The sequence below is a fragment of the Dipodomys merriami genome, unplaced genomic scaffold, assembly GCF_024711535.1.
Source record: "Dipodomys merriami isolate MVZ:Mamm:240054 unplaced genomic scaffold, mDipMer1.0.p SCAF_27, whole genome shotgun sequence".
NCBI lineage: Eukaryota > Metazoa > Chordata > Mammalia > Rodentia > Heteromyidae > Dipodomys > Dipodomys merriami.
In genome coordinates, this window is record NW_027204159.1 from 19,387,493 (window position 1) to 19,403,024 (window position 15,532).

Genomic DNA, 15,532 nt, shown 5'->3' on the forward strand with positions numbered 1-15,532 from the left:
TACAGGAATCAGCAATCAGGACATTCTTGAATCCTGCAAGCCACTGGAGAGTACTTATGACAAAAAGAATGAGGGGGCATCTTTAAAAAAAATCTATTCTACTTATAATTGTAAACTTAAGATTTTTTTAAATAAAAAGTATTTTGATACAAACTAGCAATATTTTTTTGCATGGTTTTAAAATACATTTGTGAAGAAAGTAATAGATACTTTACAATAAAAGTGAAGAACAAAATAATTAAACCACAATTGTTTCAAGAATCAAATGTACTAAATGTACATGCATGTGCTTGGTATTTTCTGGATTCTTTCTGGCTGCTGCCAGAATATGAACAAGTATTTTACTGACTGCTTGCTTTTCCTAAAATATTCTTTGGAGTATAACACATATCTTCAAGAAGATTTTAATTTGTCTTTGGCTCCCTGTATTGGCAAGTGGAGACATGTAAGTTACATCTGAATATATTTGATTACGGCTTTTCCTTAGCCAAAGTATGAGGTAGATGAACTGGGCCTTCAGATTTCCATAGGCATCTTAAAAAATACAATTTTATTGTTATTATTGTGTTATACAAAGAGGTAATAATTACATTTCTTTCTTTCTTTCACTTTCCTCCAGCTACCAACAAGTTGCATAGTTCATTTTCCACATAGTTTATTTTCTACTGCACATCATGGCTATATTTGTTCATCCTCCCTCCCTCCATTTCTGTGTGTCCCTTGCCCTCCCCCAAAAAGACAGAGAAAAGAATAAACAAAAAAGGAAAACAATCACCATCACTACCACCATAAACAAAAAAAAATCTATATTTTCATTTCCTGGAATTTGTTTCAATAAATATTTTAAATATTCAGAGATATTGCAAGTTTGGTTTCCTCCCCTAAGGGTATCCTTCTTTAGTCTCACTGTGCATCAGGGCCTATAGTGCTGTATATTTTATCATGCCCCAGTGTATTTTAGATCCAGCCTCTGCCTATGAGAGAAAACAGGTGATTAGACATCATTTTGACTTCTTTGCTGTCCTACATGCTTTGGTCTATATACTGTGTCTCTGTCTGCAAGTATTGCCTCAGACTCTCCTTTTCCTCCCACAATCCTCTGTCTTCACTGTGAAAATCTTCAGGTCTCTTACTGCTTACTTCAGGTTTCTTACTGCTATCACTGCATGTATCCATTTGAATGAAACCAGGAATTTGAAATTTAACCTCCACCTTCCTGGATTGCCACCCACACCATTATCCACCAAACCCAACTTCTACTCCTGCCTGGGGACCTTGTTTCTCCCCCTGCTCCTCCTGCCTGTTGACTACCTCCGAATCATGCTCGAAGGGCCCTGGCTGACATACAGCCTTCCATAAAACTGTTGGCCATTTTCCTTGGCAAATAACATTTTTCCTTCTATGAAACTTCCAATTGACTTTAAAAAAAAGCTTTATTTCTTTAATTAGCTTTGGTTTGAAACAGTCTATTGGATGGCCTATTCCGTATAAATCAAGTCTAAAGATAAAAATTAAACCCTTTTTTCAATAAATGTTTCTGTTGTCTCTTTCAGTTTCTTTAGGGCACAAGTTTTGTTATGTCCAATTAAATTTGATGAAGAAAATGACTTGGTGCTCTGTATTTCTTTTCTTTTGAGAGTTTTATATTTATATAAATGAGCAAGATTAGTGTCTAATATGAATTTTTCATGATGTCTTCATCAAATTCACATAGCAAAATCATGATTATTGGATTAAATATGTGTTCCTTCTTTTCTATGGATAATTGACAAAGTATTAATGCTATTTTCTTTAAATATTTAGTAGACCTCATTATTGGACTCATTCAGGCTTAGAATTTTCCCTGAGAAATGTTTTAAAATAAGATTCAGATTTCTTCAAGATTAGATCTTTCTCTCTGCTTTGGTTTTGTCAAATTGTATATTTCTATCAAACTATATATTTTATTTTATTTAAATGTTAAAATTATATTTTATTCATGTGATATTTTCATATGTTTTGTAAGTATCATACTCTGTTGTGCTAATTTTTCCCTGTTCATATAAGTTTCCCTGTTCATATTTTTAAATTAATTTTATTTATTTATTTATTTTTGTTTACCGGGTATCAAGGAATTGAACCTATGGCCTCATACATGCTAGGCAAACAGTCTACCATGAAGCCACATTCCTAGCCCCGCCCCCATTCTATAGGTTTTTCATTATTCACAATTGTCTGAGTTAAACATTAAATAAGTACAAGTAAAATTAGAGACTTGACTCAAGTGGTGATACAGCAGTTGAACCAACCACTTGAGTGTAAGGCCCTTGTTCAAATCCCAGTACTGCTTCTCCCCAAATAATATGTAACATATATTTAGAGTATAATATGATATATTATACATATTATTACATAGAATGAACATATATATATATATTTATATAGAAAAAACAATCTGGTGAGAACTGTGGCTATTAGGGGCTTCTCAATCCTTGATGTAAAAGTATCCATTTTCCATTTGCTTACAGAATTTTTTTTTTTTTTGGTCGGTCGTGGGGCTTGAACTCTGGGCTTGGGCGCTGTCCTTGTGCTCTTCAGCTCAAGGCGAGCACTCTACCGCTTGAGCCACAGGGCCACTTCTGGTTTTCTAGTGGTTTATTGGAGATAAGAGTCTCACGGACTTTCCTGCCCGGGCTGGCTTTGAACTGCAATCGTCAAGATCTCAGCCTCCTGAGTAGCTAGGATTACAGGTGTGAGCCACCGGCACCGGCCTTACAGAAAATTTTTATAAAAATATCATTTCTCTATGGAATTTCACCTAAATTAAGTGGTTTTATATTAGGAATATTGAAAACATGACATCACAAACAAACTCAACGATGAAGCTGTCTACAAATCCTTTTTTTTTTTTTTAATTTAATTTAATTTTATTTGTGAACATACTGTACAGAGGAGTTACAATTACATGGGCAGTACAAATCCTTTTTTTCTTCTTTGAAAGCAAATTACCCATGATTAGTTGACTGAAGTAGAAAATGTATGTCTGTTTTACTAATTGTTACTCACAACATGTATGACCTAACATGAATAATAGCTGCAGCTCTAAAAACCCAAGAGATAACTTTTAATTACAGTAATCACAAAAATCCCAGGCTGCTCCTTTTTTTCTAAAAAATACTGCTGATTAGAGGCATGATATTCAATGATATTCAATTATTCATGGCTATGGCTAATGATTTGGCTTCATGGGCAGGAGCTTTGAAGAAGCATAGATTGCTGATGACAAGGAAACGCTGAGGAAAATGTATGTACATTGAATACACTTATTCTCCATGTGACCTGAAAAAGAACCCTATAGAGATAGGAATAATTTTCAGGTGGTTGAGATAGCAATGCTCTGTGGGTGTTGATTGGTCTTTTTCATTATATTAGAAATGGCTTGGCATGTTGGGGTGCCTCACAGAAATGAAGACAAAAACTCAAAAGGAACTTGGCAAGGCAAGCTTCACTTCTGTAGAAGTGAAAAATAGAAGCCAAAAATCTGACAACTGAGCATAGAGAGCAGGTAGGCTGCTCTCTTTGTATCTCTAATACAGCAATTCTTTTGTCTCTGCTTGAATTGGCCAAACTCAGGCTCATAATCTGCTCACGATTGCCTAGTTAGAAGAGGGTAGGATGTTTTAGCATTCTCTATTACTGTCTATGCTTTCTCATATTTGTAGTGCAATCAGCAAGAGCCAAGCCACTAGGCCAAAGCAGTAACTTAAAACAATTATATATGTAGTTTACAAAGGAGTTGGCATTTAACAAATTAGCTTATGAATGCAATGCATCTTGATTAAGGTCACACATTCAACAGTCTCACCCATCCCTCCCAACTCATCCTTTCCCTCACTTTTTCTTAATTCAATAGGATATACATTGAATTCTTGACTGCATTGACCTGCTACTCTTTATTTGTCTCTCCCAGTGACTCCACCCAAAATACATGTTTCCTAGTGTTTAATTTGTTGGACTTTGATTGTGCATTTTTAAGGAGTTACACTATTTTCATTCTCCCTAAGGTCTATCATATCTCAGTAAATACATCTGTATGTACTTGCATACCTTCCAACACCTTTATTTATAAGTTTACAAGTGATGTCCAGCTTCCACCTATGTGGAAAGAAATGCAACTGTTCTAATGGTTGAGGTAGAATCTCAGTGTCATTTAGATGTGCACATCCTTTATGGCCAGAGATGTTGAGAATTTCTTTGTCTACTGTCCATTTTTACTTTTACTGAGAAGTCTTAATTTAGCTCTTTAGCTGTTTATTAATCAGATTGTTGGTGCTTCAAGGGTTTAACTTTTTAAGCACTCTGTACACATTAGATATTAGGCCACTGTCTTATAGATTTCAACAATCTCACACTGTGTAGGCTGTCTTTCTAGCTTGTTGGCTATGTTCTTAGCTGTGCAGAACTTTTAATTTTGATGCAATTCTGTTTATCAGGTCTTTGGTTTACTGTGCTTCTGTACCTTTATTTAGAAAGTTCCTACCTATGCCAAGAAGTTCTAAAGTTTCTCCTACTCTTCCTGTAATAGTTTTATGGTTTCACATCTTACATTGAGATATCTGACACATTTTGAATTGATGCTGGTGGAAGGCAATAGATAGGATCCAGTTTTCTACATGTGGATGTCCAGTTTTCCCAGTACCATTTGTTGAAGAGCTGCATTCCTTCCAATCTATGTAGAAAGTGAAAAAACCTCTCATGCTCCTGGATCAACATTGTGAAAATGGCAATACTTCCCAAGGCTATCTACAAGTTCAATGCTATACCTCTCAATATTCCAACCTCATTCTTCAAGGAAATAGAAGAGGCAATCCAAAAATTCATATGGAACAATAAAAGACCCCGAATAGCAAAAAACGATCCTTAACAGAAAGAACAGTCCTGGAGGAATATTAATACCAAATTTCAAACTCTAATACAAAGCCATAGTAATCAAAACAGCTTAGTACTGGCACAAGAAGAGACCTCAAGACCAATGGAATAGAATCGAAAACCCAGAAATAAACCCACAGACCTATAGCTCCCTTCGATAAGGGAACTAAAAAAATAGAATGGAAGAAAGACATCCTCTTCAGTAAATGGTGCTGGCAAAACTGGTTAATCACTTGTAGAAAACTAAAGCTAGATCCTTATATACCACCCTGCACCAGAATCAATTCCAAATGGATCAAAGACCTCGGAGTCAAAGCAGACACCCTGAAAACAGTCTATGTATTGACTCCCTAATTGAATATAGATGGTTCTAGGTCTGTGGTTTTATTTCTGGGTCTTTAATATTCTATTTGTTCTCAGGCCTGTTTTCGTACTATATCACTGTAGTAGAGATTGAAGTTTGATATTACTATACTTCCAACACTATTTTTTCTTCTAATTTGCTTTTGCAATTCAGGGACTTTTGTGAGTCTGTATAAATTTCTGGAATCTTTTCTCTAGCTCATTGAAGAATGATGCTGTGCTTTTGATGGGTATTGCATTGAATTTATATCCTACTTTGGCCTTTAATGACATTTTCAGGATATTAATTTTGCCTGTCCAGAAGCATGGACGATCTTTCCATTCCCTCTATTTTCTTTGATTTCCTTCTTCAAATTTTTGTAGTTTCCACTATAGAGGTCTTTCACATCCTTGGCTAGTTCCTGGGGTTTATTTTAGAGACTATTGCAAATGTAGTTGCTTTCCTTTATTTTTTAAAAATATTGTCAAGGTGATGTACAGAAGGGTTACAGTTACATAAGTAAGGTAGTGAGTATATTTCTTGTTGAACTAGTTAATCCCTCCTGCATTTTCCCCCTACTTTCCCTCTCCCACCTTCCCCAAGTTGTACAAATTATTTCCAACATATTGTCTTGTGAGTATCGCTGTATCCTTTGTACTTTGTCTCACCATTTTGTTGTTTCCCTTCCCTTCCCTAACTCAGATACCCAGGATTTCAGACTTGATCTTCACATTGTTTTTTTACAGAAAAACTACTGCTTTTGGGGGGTTGATTTTGTGCCCTGGTACTTTACTAAAATTTTTAATCCTCTTGGAGGAGGAGTCTATAGTGTCCTTTAAATATAGGATCATATCATCTCAAATAGGGATAGTTTTTAATTCTTTCTTCCCTATTTGGATCCCTTTATATCTTTCTTCCCTTGTTGCTTTTGTTAGGAATTGCAGTACTATATTGAAGAGGAGTGGAGAGGGAGGACATCCTTATCTCATGCTTGGTTTGAGAAGGAGTAGTTTTAAATTTTCATCATTACATAAGATGTTGGCTGGAGGTTTGTCATAAATGGCCTTTATCATATTGAGAAATGTTCCATGTTTTTGTAGCTTCTCCAGAGATTCTATCATAAAAGAATTTTGGATCTTCTCAAAAGCCTTTTGTTCATCTATTGAGATGATCATGTGACTTTAGTCTTTACTTCTGTTGATATGTTGTATTACATTTACTGATTTATGTATGTTGAACAACCTTTGCATCCCTGGGTTGATCCTGTTTGAGCATAATGTATTTGGGGGGGGGGCTAAGTTGTTGGATTTGGTTGGCCAATATTTCCTTGAGAAGTTTTGCATCTGTGTTTATCAGAGCCAGTTCTATAGTTCTCTTTTATTGATGGGTCTTTATCTGATTTTGAAATGAGTGTGAGGCTGGTTCATAAACTGGGTTTGGTAGCAATCCCTACCATTCTATTTCATTGAAGAGCATGAGGTGTACCAGTGTTAGTTTTCTTTAAAGGCCTTATAGAATTTGGTCACTTTGATAGAAAAGATTGCTTTTCTTAGAATGACCCCTTTTTATTTTCTATTCATTTCTTCAAACTCTTTCAACCTTATTTGTCTCTCTACCTCAACTGCACTTAGTGATGAATGTGTGATGGAAGTTTGGGTAGGGCAGTCTTTATCAATCAATGAGTCCCCATATGAATAAGTCAGACAATGCCAAAGTAAATCCACTGTCCCAATTAAAATAAGGAGGTACATTAGAATTGAGGTCAACACTTCCATTTTCTAGCCAGCTAGTGAGGGCGTCATTTACCTTCACATAATTATACAAAGGAATTGCCATTCAAAAGAGCAGTTTATGAATACAGTGCCTCTTGATCATTGTCACCCCTTTTAACATTCTCATCTACCACTCCCACCTTTCCCCTTCCTTCACTTTTCTTAATTTTAGGTTTTTTTTTTTTTTGCCATTTAACAATGCAATTTATATATACAATGCATCTAGATCTGTGTTATCTCTTCAACATCTTCACCTTCCCTCCACCCATCCTTTCCCTTATTTGTCTCACTTTGAGACATATGCAACACATTCTTGCCTGTGTTCTACTCATTTTCCTCATTCACTCTTCTACCCCTCTTCGCTATTTACCATAGCCAAGTCTATGGAATCAGCCCAGATACTGATATGGTTCTACTTACTCATCAGAAGGAATAACATTGAACCATTCATAATGAAATGGAAAGACTTGGAGCAGACTATGTTAACTGAAGCAAGCCAGATCCATACCTAGAGAAGCAGCAGTTGAATGGTTTTCCTCATTAGTGGGAACTAGAAAGTACCTATAAAAACTTGGTGGCACCCAAGTGGTTATAAATAAGCTGAAGTATAATAGAATCTATGGAGAACTCAAATACTATACTATAATTCTTTAGAAAAACCAATTCAAAGCTCAACAAAAGAGTACTAGGAATTGGGTACTTTTCTCTGAATTTTTAGTTGACAATCCACCCAGTGCTGTAAATTTTAACTTCTTTTTGTGTGTGTGCTGTCTAGGTCTAGGGTACTGTCCCTAAGCATTTGTGCTCAAGGATAGTGCAATGATCTACCACTTTGAGCAATAGCACCATGTTCTGGCTTTTTAATACTTGGAAATGGTAGTCACAAGGACTGACTGCCCAGGCTGGCTTTGAGCCATAATACTCCGATCTCAGCCTCCTGAGTAGCTAGGATTATAGTCATAAGTTACAAATGCCCAGCTAGTGCTGTTTTTTGAGGATGAATATACAACCTCCTCTACCAGTCAGGAACCACCCCCTCCTCCCCGCTTTTCTGCCAAATCATATCAGCTGTCATCCAATTTTTCCATGCCATCTTACCATCTTACTACTGAGATTTAATTGTTCTGTGCTTCCCTTATTACCTCTCTAGTATAATTGGCCAACATCTTTTGGTTATGGTAGACATAACTGATCCACTTTCTTTTCTGAAGAGGGCTTGGGTGATGCCAAGATGAAAGAGATAGCCAATTGAACCAAAGTAAGGGTTCCATTCCATTTAAGCATTCCCATCTCCTCAAAAGACTGGCTTTTATTGTACCCAAATATATTTACCAAGAACTCTTATTTCTCCCACCCTGCTCAGAGAGGCACAAGCTGAAGTAAGAATTATGGTACAATGATTTAAACAAATGACACTGTCCTTGTCCTTCAAGACTTTTGCTCAGAACCATCTTGTCTTGTAAGAGGGCTATCATGAATGTCATGCTGACAGGATCTCTGGTCCATCTCAAAGGGAATGGGGCAAACTGAGGTCTTGGCCTACCTGCTGCACATATATAGTATTTTTCTTTAAAGTGCAAACAGATATTTTATTCATCTAACCATGCTGCATTTGTTTCATCACAACCAGCTTCAACAGTTAGGTCCTGTCTTACCTTCCAGTACGATTACCTCAGAATGATTGCCTTGAGGCATAGAAGGCAATATTGGAACTCGGACATAAGCCCCATCGTAGTTAGCTCCAATAATTCTAAGCAGAATTCTTTTCAATCAGATGAAAGATGCAAAGTCTATCAGATCAGAAATGTAATTTTCCTATCAGGTCAGAAATGCAACTTCAGACAGAAATTCCTCATTTGTAATACCTAAATACAGAAGGCTCCTCAGTCACACTGTGTACCTATAACCATGACCTGGGGGCTATGTTATTTCTATGTTTACCATTATTATACTACTGATAGTTGACCATCCTCCATCACTCTTAACCACAGTAGAGTGGATAATCGCCCTCTGAAACTTCACACTTACTCTTGAAGGGAATATTTCTCTCAGTCATCACAGGGAACAATAGTACAGGAATGGAATTAGACAGTAATGGGAAGGAGATCTTGAGAATTCTAATAGTCTTAAGACAGCTCCTCTAGTGGATGAGAAATACTGACAACTACATGAGTGTTTTCAAAGTAATTTGGTATCTCCAGGACTGGATAATATTTTTTTTGGGGGTAGTGAGGGCTCATATTATCCAAATAGAGCAAATGCATTCATTTTATGTAGTATGTACTGCCCTATCAGTGATGCGTAGCACCTGATAACATGGCTCCCAGATTACAGTTTCTTTTTATTCAATCTCAGGTTTAGTTTGGTATAAGGGGAAACTTGAGAGGTGGAGTTTGGGTCAGCAATCCTTGTGGCCTTGAGAGATGATAGGACTGAAGAGATACTGAACACATAGGAACTGATCTTTGGTGTCAAGTATTGAGAAAAGTGATCTAGAAAATCCATTTCCCCTATATTTAAAGCAGAAGACACAAAACTCTTGGATTAGAAACAAAGGACTTTATTAGTCACAGCAATAGCAGTGGCCCAAGAACCCCCATCTTCTTGTCCTGGTTCTCTGAGACCCAATTCACGCAGCAGGGTAACATGAAGACAGCTGAGTGATCACTGCTCATGCAGTAAGTTGTATGGTGAGAACGGAACCTCAACTTTAGGAAACCTGAACACTTTATAATATAAAATAGTATGGGTATTCTTTATCCAAAGAGAGACAGTATCTTCTATAGTGGTTCACAATACAAAAATATTTTAGAAGTTAGTTCAGAACTAAAGCAGTCATTGCCTTTTGTGGCAAAACATGGACATTGAGAGCTATGTGAAGAACTGCCTCCTCAACAGATGTTTCAAATAATTTATTGAAAAAAAACTAATAAATTCTGTGTATCATATATGATACTTTCCCATAAGAAAAATTTTAACTTGAGTTTTGAAAATTTCACAGAACTGTAAACATTTTTATTTTTACCTTGTTTTTTTCTTTTGCCAGTTTTGGGGCTTGAACATTGGGCCTGGGCACTGTCCCTGAGCTCCTTTTGCTCACAGCTAGCACTTGAGCCACAGCACTACTTCTGGCTTTTTCTATAATTAATTGGAGGTAAGAGTCTCACAAACTTCTCTGCCCTGATTGGGCTGGCTTTGAACCCTGATCCTCAGATCTCAGCTTCCTGAGTAGCTAGTATTACAGGCATGAGCCACCGGTGCCCTGCAAAAGTTTGTATTTTGAAAAAGATGACAAAGCAGTGAAACTACCACAGTGTTATATGTGTTTTCTTCATTTTTCTTCTTAGGAAAAAGGCTAAAACATTTAATATATTTTCTCATGATTTTTCTGCTAAAAGGATATACAAAAGTGGATGAATCTATCTTTTCTTTGTTCAAAATATTTTAAACATTAAAGTCTAATGACATGTTACAATACATATATTTGTATGATGTTCCTATTTCTATAACAGTTTCTCTACACTCTATGAACAGTGCATACATGATTCAGTGTAAATCCTTACAGTGTTTCATTGTTACAGAACTTGAGTTCAAGTCAAATAAGGGAAAGACTAGGTCTAAGTCAGTCCTCACCTGTTTTCGCAGACATCCTGGAGCCTGACCAGGTGATGGTGCTGTCAGCCCAGCTTAGGCCATCCTTTGAATTGCAGATTCACCTTGTTGTTAGACACAGATAGGATATGCAGATATACTGTGATTAAGCCCCTGGGAAATCCTGCCTCTCTTGGTGCCTTTTGTTTTATGTTGGGGCTTTGTCACCACCCAAGCATGAGGTTTTGGTCTTTAAAAGTTTGGTGTAAGCTCTATTCTAGGCTGCTGGTCTATGAGACAGGAGTCCACCATGTGGACACCGCCCTTTAAATAAAGATTCCTGATTTGAGCTTTCAAAATGTGGCTTCTCTGGATTTGCATCTGAGATACCTTATAACACAAGTACATGTTAATGAACATGACCAAAGTTTTTGTTTAAAATATTATTATAGCACCAGTAGAATTTGACTAAATGTGAACCAAATTCATAATATGTTCTCTAAAATCCTATTCAACAACATGAGGTTTGTTATGTTTGTATATCTCCTGCGTATGAGAGAAAATAGGTTAATTCTGTAGCAGGACACCACAAAAAAAAAAAAAGAAAGAAAGCATCATTTTTCTCCATATGTAACTAAACTATTGTGCTAATATATGTGCTATTGTGCTGTATATGTGCAGATAATTCAAAAGTATTGAAGAGAGAATAGCACCTTAGAAGCAACCCTAACATAAATAGTATAACAAAAAAATTTAAGTCTAATAATCTCTTTACTTCTCTTTTCTTATTTCTTATTTGTTTCCTGGACCTAGCTCATTCACTTACATAAAATTATTTATGGAGCCCTATATTATAAATCAAATGTTTGTATAAACAAAAACCACATTAGATGTTTGGCAAGCAAAAATAAATTACTTTGATTAAATTATATGTAATCTGATAATATTTGGCCTGAAAAACATGCTAGTGGGGTGTTTATAAATAATGTAATTCCAAAGAGAGGGAGTGATTGGCCAGCTTCCTAGAGGTCAACTCTTCTGCTGAAGCTTTTGGGCATAGAAATCCCTGCACATGTCGCAGCAACGCTGATACCACCTCATGTCTTGACACAGGTTCTTTTCTCGGATCACTCGGCAGTAAACAGGCCATTGATCTCCTAGGCACTTGAAAGTCAGAGCAGCTATCAACAAAATATAATGAACTTACTACATGTAGAGATCATACATATTATTAGTAGAGACTCAATTCAGTCACTTAAGTGGAGTTCCTGTGACACATTTACATTGCTTTCTGAAACCTAACACACACACACACACACACACACACACACACACACACACACACACACACACACACACACACACACACACACACACATCCTGTAATAAGGGAGCACAGTGAATGAATAATGCTACTATTCTAAACTTTTTAAGCTTACTGGAAATAGATTTTCCACATCAATGTGTGATATTTCTCAGTTTCAATTTTGAACCTTTCTTTAAATTTGTCTTGGCTTCATTAGTAATACTGTTATTAGTGGAGACACCAGGGTTTGAACTCAGTGCCTTACACTAAGTCAGTTCATGCTCTTATCACTTGAGCTACACCTCCAGCCTAACTTTTGGCTGGTTATTTTGGAGATGCAGTCTTGCAGGCTTCTCTGCTAAGCCTCCTGAATAATTAGATTTACAGTCATGTCATAGTCCCTGGCCTCTTTTGGAATGCAAACTAATAAACATTGCTATAAATGAAATTGTAATGAAATAGAAATTTGAAAATGTACTCATTGGAGTATCTAGAGAGAGTGATTTCAGATCTTCTAAACTCAAAGGTGATTATTATGAGTAACTGAAATTCACCAGCATACTTAGTGTTTGGAATGAGAATCTAGTATAGAAATTTGGTCCTGCATATTCACCTCAGTTACTAGAAGAAATAATAAATTCTAGAATCCAAAAGGAAGGCAAATCTTGCCAGTATTCAAATTCAGCTAATAATTCCACTTTTTAAAAATTTAGGTTTCCTGCCTTGCCTTGATGTGCCTATGTTTTGGGATAAACATTTCAGAAATACACAAAATGCAATATAAAAATCCTTCCTAATACAATATTTTCTGCCAAATGTTTTTCAAGCACTCCAAGTAATAACTAGAGCAAGAGATTATGTTGTTATTGAATATATGGACATTTATTCAATAAGGCTTCTATAATAAGACTGTTGCAAATCCACAAGTGGATCCTTTAAGTTTTGTCTTAATTAGTCTTATTATACTTGGTCTGCCTATTTCTTAAAATGTTATTTGGCTCAAAAGGAAGATTTTTGTATTTGTTTGGGAACCAAATTTGGCATTACATTGAATTTGCTGCTTGTAAACCCACATATAATTTAGTTCCTTGTATTTTCTCAATCACACTGCATGATGCTAATTATTCTTTTGGAGATTACATGTAGAGGTTATTACTGAAGTGTTAAAATAAATGAACTCACTGACAGCCAGGTAGGAGTGCTATTAAAAAAATCTCTAATTTGGTAGGTGCCAGTGGCTCACACCTATAATCCTAGCTACCAAGGAGGCTGAGTTCTGAGGATTGCAGTTCAATGCCAGCCAAGTAGGAAAGTCTGTAAAACTTTTATCTCCAATTAAATAACAATAACAACAAAAAGCCAGAACTGGAGCAATGGCTCAAGTGGTAGAACACTAGCCTTAAGGAAAAAAACTCAGACAGAGCACTCAGGCCCTGAGTTCAAGTTCAAAACCAAAAAAAAACACCCCCAAATCAAAACAAAACAACAAAACCCCCCACTAATTTTATAAAGGCCTTAATGACCAAGCTAATTAGTTTTTTTGGTCTTTTATGTATAGGCTACATCCACTCAAAAAAAATTTCTGCTTTTTGTTTATAGATGAGATTAAACAATAGAAATTGAGACTATTTCATAATGTAAAACACCATTATTTTCTTTTATCCTGACTTTAAGCAGACACTTTCAAGAATCAAAGCAGTTAAGTGTTAAGAATTTTTTTTTTTATACAAAAAACCCATCTGGCTATTTGAGGCAAATCATGTTGTAAATAGAAGCAACTTAATCTAACCAAACTACTCATTCAATATAGTTTTACAGCTCACAGGATTTAAAGTGGTATGCAAATGAGAAGAAGTTATAAGGATATAAAGATTTCTATGCTTCAGAACCCCATCCACTTTCTGGTCTGCTTACCAAGTCTAGGTGATGTTATGGTATTTACATTAATCTTCTCGTTGCAGGGCTGAAGGTGGCATGGCCTATATGCTGCAGGTTTTTCTGAAGAGAAACATTCATTTCCATGTCTTCCTGTGATCTTATGCATGCACTGGATAACACGAGACTGCATTCCTTTGCCACAGGTAATGGAGCACTAGCAAAGATATAAGATGTATTAAGAGTGCTTTTGCCGTTTTCTTTTCGTGTATGTAAGTCATCTTTTAAAGATAGTCCTTAAGAATTAGACAGGAACAACAATCCAAAGTTGATGCAAAACGTGAATCATGCTCACAAATTCTGCTGAGAATCTCTGACTGTCCCATAGCCAGTTTTGAGCATTGAAAGACATTAGAGCAGAAAGATGGCTAAATAAAGTTAGAGAGTGTGACTTGAAAGGAAATGCTTGGACAGCCAGTTTTCAAGGTTTTGCAACCAGATTTGCAAGAAGCAATTATTCATTATTTATTACACTTTAGTTGTTGATGTTGAAATGTTAGCATATGATCAATTATGGCACTAAAATCCTTTATTTTTGCTCTGATCTGAAAGTATTAATCAATAGTATATATATATATATATATATATATATATATATATATAATTTTATAGATGGTTTATCACCCTGATGAGATTGTTGAAATAACAACTACTTATTAGTAAACTAGATGGCATCCATTCTAAAAGTAATGAAAATATCTGACAATCTGGATTTGCTAATAAATGCACTTTTATTTTTCTCTCTGCTGGTACTGGGGCTTGAACTTAGGACCTGAGTGTTGTCCCTTAGTTTTTTTTTTTCCTTTTTTTGCTCAAAGCTGATGCTGTATCACTTGAGTCACAGTTCCACTTCTGGCTTTTGGTAGCTAATTGGATATGAGTCTCAAAGTCTTTTCTGCCCAGACTGGCCTTGAACCACGATCCTCAGATCTCAGCCCTCTGAGTAGCTAGGATTATAGGTGTGACCAGTGCCTGGAAAAATGCACTTTTAATAGATTTCTTGCAGCCAAATATAGTTTGTACAACCTTTTGCAGAGAAGAATATACTTAATGTGCAGCAGTCTTATTATAGAAGCTTCATGCTTCCATATATGTCATTAGAATTATTTGGCTGAGAAAATACACTTGTTTTATAATCCCAAAATTATATGTAAGACAGGGAATTTGCTTGTGCTTCTGAAAATGACTGTTTATCAGGCATATTCTTCTCTATGCAATAAAGATTTACCCATATTTAGCAAAATAGAACTATTTGAACAAATGATATCACTGTATGTTATTCTAATTCAAAGTAGAAAAATGCTTTGTTTTCCTTTATGATAGAAGATTTGAACTCAGGCCTCAGAGTTCCTAGGCAGCACTTGAATTCTGTTCCCGGACTCTTTCAGCTTCAGTTATTTTTCAAGTAGAATCTCAAGTTTTTGCTTAGGGTATGCCTCAGACCACAGTCTTCCTACCTACCTCCCGCCTATCTAGAACCAAAAGCATATGTCATTATGCCTGGCCTATTAGTTCTCTTTTTTGCCTAGGCTGGTCTCAAACCTCAGCTTTCTAAAATTTTCTTCTCTGCATTTACCAAGTCAGTATTAGGACTGATTTCTCTTCGCTGTAAGTTCTTTGCTTATTCTGGATATGTGTCTCATTTTTTCACATATATATTCTGAATCCCCCCCCCAT

The 15,532-nt window shown here is 36.0% G+C and overlaps 1 protein-coding gene across 1 annotated transcript in view; it reads right to left on the reverse strand.

Moving 5' to 3' along the window:
- Positions 1-9,615: 9,615 nt before the first annotated feature.
- The window catches only part of Adamts19 (ADAM metallopeptidase with thrombospondin type 1 motif 19), a 251,702-nt gene continuing 245,785 nt past the window's right edge, over positions 9,616-15,532 (reverse strand). The window contains exons 22-23 of the mRNA XM_070036428.1: positions 13,835-14,012; positions 9,616-11,795 (exon numbers count right to left, since the gene is read on the reverse strand). Coding sequence (XP_069892529.1) covers positions 11,644-11,795; positions 13,835-14,012 — 330 coding nt within the window. The 3' untranslated portion in view covers positions 9,616-11,643. The remainder of the gene's footprint in view (positions 11,796-13,834; positions 14,013-15,532) is intronic.